The sequence below is a fragment of the Acanthaster planci genome, linkage group LG06, assembly GCF_054643075.1.
Source record: "Acanthaster planci isolate LZ-2023a linkage group LG06, COTS_SCS, whole genome shotgun sequence".
NCBI lineage: Eukaryota > Metazoa > Echinodermata > Asteroidea > Valvatida > Acanthasteridae > Acanthaster > Acanthaster planci.
The window spans coordinates 5,016,133-5,025,262 of record NC_141782.1 but is presented as its reverse complement, the minus strand read 5'-3'; the positions used below and the strand labels follow the sequence as shown (position 1 = coordinate 5,025,262).

Genomic DNA, 9,130 nt, shown 5'->3' with positions numbered 1-9,130 from the left:
CAAAATCCTTTGATCCTGGAACGGAGCCTCAACAGCAGACCTGATAACTGGGTCGGTGTCAATCAACCTGATGAACTTGCAGTGGAGTGTCAATCACCCTCTTTAATTGGACCTTGCATGTATTTTGAGTGGAGTTGTACAACTTGCGGTGGGGAAAGGAGCCGCTACGATTTTCCTGGTTACAATATTAATTTGTGATGATTAAAAGTTATCGTATCTATTTTGTGCATTCTACTGTGCTTTTTAAGTTTTCCTATTACTTTCTGCTGTTCTATTTAAATATTTTCCTTTAATGTCCCCATCCTAGGTTTTCTCATAAATAACACTTGTTTTCTTCCTCTGTGATTATTGTTTGATTCGTTGTCTGTTTAATCATAACCATGGTTTTCTTTTTGTTTTTATGTAGTTGTTTTGATAATAAAATTAGCGGACGTTTGGGCTGCTTTCAGAACCAAATTAGAAGCATTAGGATATGCCGAACAACAGTAAAGGACAGTCACTCGTTGACTTCAACTTTGCAAGAAGCGTCCTTGCAGGTTTCACATTCAGGGATTAAACTCTTGGGCAGTGGTGGAAAATAAGGCCTTTGTGTCCCACCACCCATGTGTGTGAAATACTTCTGATATTTGTTGTCCCAAACTGGCTTATAGAGACACTAATAAAATGACCATTATAAAAATTCAGTCACTTGATGTTGAACATGAGTGTTCGCCATTCCGTCAAAAGCCTGGGGTACCGGTAGGAAAACACTGTAAAATTATGTGTAGTTGACCAACGGGTCCGTATCATCAATGGGCATGCTGGTTTATTTTGGCAGAGCTGCCAACCAGTACGGATTTTTGCATGGAAATTCACCAGGAACACGACAATACGATATTCATGTTAAAAATACGGCTTTAATTTGTTAAAATGAGCGCATTATTGCGTACGAGCTTTACACTGAAGTAGGAAGCCCGATAATAAGCATCAATCACATCGATAAGTCCGATGTGTGATTTTACTTGGCTTGTTTGCAGTTCAGTTGCTCCCGATAAAGAAAACACAGGGGCATCAAAATACACACGCATGAAGAATTTTGCGAGAAGTACAACGATGTGATTTTATAGTGCGAAGAACTGCGTAAGGAGCGTAGTGTTGAACCTAAATTCTCACTACATTCCATAGACTTAAATTCCAGTCTGTGATGAACGGATCGTTTTGTTTGTTTTTGTGTTTTGAGTGTGGTGCGTGTATTGTACGTGCACGACGCATCTAAGAGCTGGCAAAATATGACCGATAAATGACTGAATGTCTTGTCTATTGGATCACAGTTGTTTATTTGCGAGCGCGTGACATGGTGGTACTACGTGTATAATGCATATACGCTGGTTGGATGGTCTCGCCTTTTTGGATGGTGTTTCACGATGTCCATTGCCGGGCCAGGAATCCGTAAAGTAAGAAGTGCACAATCTTTGATATCAGTGATTTATTACACCACTGTGATTACAACTTTCCGAAAGAAAATTTCATCCTCGCTTTTAGTTACCATTGCTGTTGTTGCAATGCGAACAATCAGTGCGGCGCAAAAAAATCCTGATTTTCACGTACAGTGTTTCACTGAGAGTGCTGCATGAAAAATACAAATTTTCTCTACAAAATATTTTTTTTCCTTTCTGAATACTAAAATGAGTTTGTAAAAGTTGGCAGCTCTCATTTGGGTTTTTTATTGGCGCAGGCTATTGGAGCGCACATGACATCGGCCTACCGCAAAGTCAATGGATTTGATACAAGCCGGTAGTAAGAGGCAATTATTTTACACTCGTACCACCAAGGTGGAAGAAACATTAAGCACGTATGTAATACAAGTTTTAAGCTAGCATTTGCTGTTCTATATTTCGAAGCAATTACCCGATCAAAATCACGTTTGAAAACGTTGTGTTTCATTCATACTATGTGTGATCGTTGATTCTCCTTCGATATCAACGTAGTCACCGCGTTCATATTTACGGAAGTCAGTGGGCATACGAGCGATCGCCGAAGTGCCGAAAAACTTTGGTCTTCATAAAAACGCGCCGTGATCACCGCGTTTTGGACAGCTGATAATGCATTATTCATGACGCGCTTTAGCATTACAATGCCGCAATTTCCACTCGTACCTCATTAACTTGCCTTCGCATGAGTGATTTTGATGCAGCCAAACCGTGGTTTGCACGATCCTTAGCAACCCGGCCAAACCGCGGCGACCGCAACGGTCAAACCGCGGCAACCTTTTTGCAAAGCCGCCTTAATGAAGAAATTTAAAGCTTGCAAAATTATTTCCTCACTACCAGAGAAAATCCGTGAAAATCTTTTCCTACTTGTGAGAAAAAGTGTAATTCCCGGTGACGAGAGAATGTGAGGCGGTGAGGCCAAATTTTGGGGTTCCTGTGTCACTCTCAAATTTTGGTTTATTGGAGATCTCCACTTTGCTCATGAAAAGACCTGCCAGTACAAAATTATTAATGTAAACAAACATGAATCTTTGATTAAATTAAATTATTCCATGATCAATGAAGAGTATTGCTGGTGCTACATGTAACTTACGATGTAACATGTACATGCTGCAGATTTTCAAGGTCATGCATAATATATTGTACATGTACATGCACAATATCAAAGGTGGAGGTACACGTACGTGCACACCACATTGCAAATTTGACATTCAACTTGACATTCACCCTGCTACATACAGCCACTTTCATGACCTTATATTAGCTATTACATAACTCGCTATATACATGTAACTCAACAGTTGATGTAGCCAATCTGCCCCTAGCCTAGGGCCCCCAACCCTGCTGGTACAATTCAGCAAATCTACAGGACTATTCCAGGCCCTGAACCTGACGACTACAAAGTTGTCTAGAAGTTTTGGAAAAGATCCAAGGTTGTGGCGTGAATGACCAATTTACAAGTATATTCATGGGCACCGGAGCTTAACTGATTGCAACTTAATCCCTCTATTAATCGATCTGGACTATTAAATATCTAACCATTTGCATTTATCTGTAACTCACATAACCAAGCCATTAACATTTTATAAATGAATGCATTATTAAACCTGGCACTATCTCTCGTGCCCGCATAGCATGTCCAAAACACCAAGATTACTACACGGCAACGTACCGAGCGATTCATGGACAACATGAATAGCGCCCTCATGTGACTCCAGCACTTAACAATTAGCAAACACCACAACCGTGAAAATCTTTCTCACTTATGGGAAAATCTGTGAAAATCTTTTCCTACTTGTGGGAAAATCTGTGAAAATCTTTTCCCATTTGTGGGAAAAAGCATGAAAATCTTTTCCCACTTGGGGGAAAATCTGTGAAAGTATTTTCCCACTTGGGGGAAAACCAGTGAAAATATTTTCCCACTTTTGGCACGCTTTTTCACAATTTGTTAAATGAAAAGAAATTCCCCCGGAAGAGAAAAAATGTGAAAAAGTTTTCCCATTTTGGTGTTAACTTTTAATCGCAATGTACTGTACACGGAGGAAGGAAAACACAATTGTGACATTGTCCTGTACGTGGGCATTATGCAGGTCGTGTCGCACTTCAATTTTCACTTGACTTTCCTCTCACAGCGTTGCCAAGACATCTCATTGAAAAGCTCAGAACTCATTTGATTAAAAAATGGTACTATTTACTTCATGATACATGATGTTGAGCTTTTGTGAACACTTTTATTGTCATTAAACTTAGTTCAAAATCCCAAATTAACATCTCCCCAATGCAAAAATACATCTTGAAATAGTTTGCGGTGCCTGCTGCTTCACTGGACTCAGACTGGCCAGCCGACCCTAGCAAGCTCGGTGGTCGAGTGGTTAAGACATCTGCACTAGTAAGCAGGAGGTCATGGGTTTGAGTCCCACCCGAGTAAGCTTGTGAATTTTTGTAAGTTCATGTACATGCCAAATAATTTCACTCTCCTTTCTTTGTGTCAGTTCATGACCTTGTACTCTCCTCCCTATTCTGGATGTCTTTATTGCCGTTACATTTAATTCGCTTGATTTAAGACATACTCTAAATATTTTGCATTTTGTGTGCGCAGGAGGCAGGTTAAAGAATGCAAATTGTGAATTTGTAATAAATTATCCACATGTGCATGAAGCACTTATATCTATTGTCATTTACCATTGGGAAATGGCTTAAGTCAGGTGATGTTCAAAGTGGACTATTCCACCAAACATGTAACTTTCCTTTGTGTATTTTCTCCGGTTATTGGAATGTGAATTTAGTCAAAACCTCCCCCGTTTAATTGATGGGGCTTATCCTACTTATCTTCGGGTGTCTATTGTCCCTTGCCATGATTCAAGCTGCGCAATCTTTTGCACCGTGTTTGCCTGGCCTCATTCTCTTCTGCTCTGCTAACTCGCTTTCACTCCCCGTTCTGTTGCTCCCTGCCTGTGCACGTCTTTTTTTCTCAACTTTTTGTTTTCCCTCGGGTTGGTTCTCGGTCTTCAACATGCTCGTGGTTGGTTTCAGCCTACATAGTTCTTCCGATAGCCGTAGTGCTCTTGTTGAAACGTGACACAAACTTCTCAACAGCCATCTTCTTCTCTGGCCACTCAGCCGTCTGAGTCAAGTAACCAGGGTTTTGGGAAAGTTGGGTAAGGTTGGCCTTTGTGTCTTTTCTCCTAGGGCAGCAGAGGAAAATCGTCCTTCTCATCACTCGCTTGGCATAATCTGTACATACATGTAGTACATGCACATATAATAATAACAATTCAACTCGCAATCAATGTTCAAATAATGCAAACTTCATAAAAGTCTGATCCAGTCCTTTGTTGGCAGTGAGGAGTAAGCTGACACATTTTACATCAGATCCAAACATGTATGCAAGATGTTCCAGTAATAATCTGTGCTTTAATTCTTGGGATGAGATAAATGAGAAAATAAAATACTTTTCAAAACATTCCCTGTCACAGACAGCCTGCCTTACGTAGTGAATACTGATGTTGTGTTAGAACCCTTGCCTGTATATAATTCAAATAATATATTTGGATGTTTAACACATGGTGATGTGATACCCTAAGAATTTTTATTGATTAAATAAAGTGCAGAATGCAGTATGATTTTTGTTTGTTTCCCTATCGACACAAGAATATTGTAAAATGCCCAGTTTTGTGGCCCAATTAAATTTTCAGAAATAACAGCATGTGCACAGAGCATACATGTACATGTGAGCTTGAACTTTAATCCAACCCGACATTTTTTATCTCCAAAAGAAGAATTTCTTACTGTAAGTGCAGTTGACAGGAATTTTCTTCACGGTGTACCCCCGCTGTCCTTCTTTGATCTTGGGTAAACAGTGCCGTAAAGGGGTCACCTTTGTGATTTGTTGCCTGCTCCCTGCCAGAATTCCTTCTTCATCCAAGCTTCTCCAAGGACTTTCTCAACTTCCTCACCTGATTTGGTACCATACAAACATGAAAGAGTACAAATTTCTTATACTTGCACGGTGGTATTACCGTAAAAGAAGAGGATTTAAAATCTATTACCCAAGAAGCAAGACTGGATGGCACAGTATGGCATTCCAAATTCAAATGTTAATGACCCCATATACAATTTTCCGTATAACTAAATAAGCAATTTATTCATTTACATTGGATACTGCTTTTTTGTTGATTCAGTTACCTGCCTTGAGCCATTTTCGGTCTCAAAGCTGTTTGTGTACACAAGATGGAAATAACGGGTTCTCGTGCTCATGAATGTTGAGAATATGGTTCATGATGCTCTCAAACTTGGCCAGCATGAGATCAGGATCCCCATCTGGTGTCGAGGCGGCAACCCAGTAAAGATTATCAATGAATCCGTGCACCCAGCCGTTGACTTCGTCACATCCAGACTTCTTCCCTACCTTAAGCATTTTCTTCTTCAGTCCTGACAAAACAAATGCCACATAAATTGAAAGTCGATTTTGGGGGGCAAGTATCAAAATTAAATGATACCTTCCACATGAATTCAGTGGCCATAGCTGGCCAGCTGTGTTGTTCAGATAAATAGACAAATCAAAAACCATAGACTGGTGAATTAAACATGGAAGAATTTACATGTTATCAAAACAATTTTATAATGTCGAGAAAAACATTTATTTTGGTGAATGTATTGGACAATTTCATGGACAGTGGCAGTAATTTTGTATGAGTGTATGAAGCTTGCCATTTGCTAGTCAATTAATTAATGAAGCAACATAGGTTTGCGAAAGGGTAGTACACTGACTTATTACAACAATTAAAACATACCCTTTGCGACATGCCAGACGTCAAAAAGTGTTTAACCCCTTGGGTTGCCAAGTTTTCTGCGATGTATTTTGCAATTTGACGATGATGGTCAGTAACAATGGTGCCAAGATTCACTTCATTGTCCTTCATCCAGGCCATTGTGTGGACCAAACCCTCTTTCTCCATGTTGTTTGACCTGTTTTGGACTTCATTTTTCTAAAAATTAAACAACAGTATTCAGTGTAAGATAAAATAGCCATACTGACACATCCCAAAACTGAAGGAAGTAACATCCCAAGCACGTTTTAACCACTTCATGCCGGGGCATTTTTCAATGTTGATGATGCTGGGCCGGCATGACTATAATTTTTTCGTTTTCAAAATCCTTCAAAAATTCATCATTTCATTTAACGGTCATTTATAGCCGCACCAAGTAATCTTTAAGCACTACTGTGAGTTGACAGGTGAACTTCATTGACGCCCGATTATTTTAGCCAGGCCAGCAGCCTTGTAAACAGAGCCCAGACTGTGCAGTGTTAACTGTCTTTTATTTAAGAACCTGGCTTAGTGCACTGCTGACCTCTTTTCAATAGGAGCCAGATTAGCGTGCAGCGGTGCTGTGTGGCTCATCGCTGCGGTGGTGGAGCGCTTTTGTCCCCGGTGGTAATCCACTCGCTCTCAATGCCCCAAACCCTGGTATACGGTTTCAAAACAAGGCTGGATTATCTTCACTTTTGAGAGTGAAAAATGTCTGTAATGCCCAGCAGCCTGGTCTTTTGATCGGAGTACGGTCTTTTGTTACAGGGCCCTGTTTCCTTTGTCCGAGTTCGGAGACCCCGGCCACCCATATAAACCATACGTCTCCGATCCCGGAGTCCCTGGCAGGAAGTGGTTAAAAATGCACAGCAGCTCAATTTGTCTAGTTAGAAGAGAGAAAAAAAATTCCCATAGTTTGGTCTCCTATTTCAGTTAATGAATTGGCCAAAGTGTCATGTGAGCAAAACTCAAGTCATATTAAGGAAATTGCTTCAATTGACTTCACCCTAAAAACAAAGCTGAAACTTACCCGAAAATTCAATATGCAAAACCTTGTTCTGATTCCTCTCAAGCATACTGTAGCACCCGTATTTCGCTGAGTGTCGGCAAGCATGTCCATTGCTAGGAAGGCCTCTGTCTCCGGGTTGTGGACAGTTGAAATTACATCTTGTTGGGTCTGCATCCAAGTGTGAGTGATAGCAGGATGAAGGTACCTATGTGTGATTTGATAAAAAAACAAAACAAAAGAAAAGACAGGTAATACTCATTCAGGTTTGCAATTTCATTTTGTAAGAGCTAAAAAGTGAAATCTCAAAAAGCTAAGGAACTATTTTTGAGGCGTATGAACACGTACCACTTGTGATGATTGAAAAATGTGGCATAAGAGTAGGTAGCCACATTCATTGATGTAAACGCATCAAGGAACTTCTTCAGGGAGGCTCCTGATGTTAGAATGGCAGTAGATAGCAAGCGACTTCCTGCAGATATGTTGCCAATCATTGGTTGGGTCCTCCAAACTCGGATATGGCCACATCCCCGTCTTCTGCACACCTGCTCCACTTCCATGAGGGTTCCACCGTTAGGCCTGCAAATGTGTGCCTTGGTTGCAGACAGGCATTTGGTGCAGACATCACAGAGTTGCAGCAGGTTGTGGTGGAACACAATGTACTTTGGTTGATCAACCAAATCATGCTTGACATCCTCATTATCACTATTGTAAAATACAGGGAGAGGAAATTTTCAGTGCTTCCCCATCTATTCAACACAATCTCCAATGACGTATCAGTCACAATACAAACTTCATGCTGGCTAAAAGCATGACAAAGCGCTTTGACAAAAAAACTGTTTCCAACAAATCCAATCACTCTTCTTGTCAATAAAGATGACAAAACAGCTATTACCTTGAATGATATTAGTCAGAGCTGTCGAAACCTCATCGAACATATTCACTCCCACTCTCCTCCACTTCAAGAAGAGGATCAAGAGGCTTTTTAGCTGAACTGAACTTGGCTGGAGTGACTTGTCTGGCCATGCTGACTTGTTCCTCCTCATCTTGTACAAGGTGGACAGATTGGGGGTTCTGTATTTCTTCATTCACTGGTTGGGACCCCTGAAGTGTCAAACTGCATGCAGTACAAGTATATGTACAACAAGATTTCTTGGCTGGAGGATCAAACTAGACGCCTGCACAAATGAAAATATAATGCAAACATGAAATATCACAGAAAATGGCCATCCTGCAAGGTAAAAAGTTCTTTAAAAAGATATCAATCCAGTTAGTTGCTTTGATTTAAAACCTGAACAAAATGAACAAAACCTGAAAAAAATAAACAAACTACAGAAATACTTCCAGACAAAATCCAAGTTACCTTTATTAGCAGGATGAAAATACTTTCTGTCTGCATTTTCCTCGACAGGTAAAAATGGTTAGAGGGCTGGCCAGGATGCATATTGATCTTATGGACATTCTTCGTGATATTACAACACCAACGAGCCAATGTTTGGGTACCCTGGTCTACTGTCTAAGTAACAAGAATTAACAGTAGCATTAATTATTTATGCTATGTTTGTTTGGATAATACAAGTAGCACATGTATTCCCCAATTCATAACTTACCAAAACCAAGGGAACACCTCTCAAATTATTCCAGATCAATGATCTTTGACCATTATACACATACACATGTACTGTAGCAAGGAAACAGACCACCAGCAAAGAGCTGGTCATGAGAATCCCATTACACGTTCACATGTAAGTCTCGATCCTGCCACGCATGACATGTAAGCACCAACATCCACATGTACATGCGCTCTCACCAACATCGCGACAGACAGCGATACATCTGGTGGCAGA

General features: G+C 40.4%; 2 protein-coding genes across 10 annotated transcripts in view; both read right to left on the bottom strand.

Annotated features, from left to right (window-relative positions):
• LOC110989242 (uncharacterized) overlaps positions 1–9,130 on the bottom strand; it is a 515,163-nt gene that overhangs the window by 296,886 nt on the left and 209,147 nt on the right. The gene's annotated exons all lie outside the window — the stretch shown is intronic.
• LOC147798756 (uncharacterized) lies at positions 2,393–8,399 on the bottom strand. Of its 2 annotated transcripts, XM_087138538.1 has the most exons (7): positions 8,179–8,399; positions 7,632–7,988; positions 7,308–7,491; positions 6,263–6,457; positions 5,655–5,900; positions 5,259–5,425; positions 2,393–4,703 (listed from the first exon to the last, which is right to left on the bottom strand). In XM_087138538.1, the coding sequence occupies exons 2-5, from the start codon at positions 7,841–7,843 to the stop codon at positions 5,895–5,897; spliced, it is 597 nt and encodes a 198-aa protein (XP_086994664.1). In that variant the 5' UTR covers positions 7,844–7,988; positions 8,179–8,399; the 3' UTR covers positions 2,393–4,703; positions 5,259–5,425; positions 5,655–5,894. The 2 variants fall into 2 exon arrangements, with proteins under 2 accessions (XP_086994664.1, XP_086994663.1); XM_087138537.1 differs by lacking the exon at positions 5,655–5,900.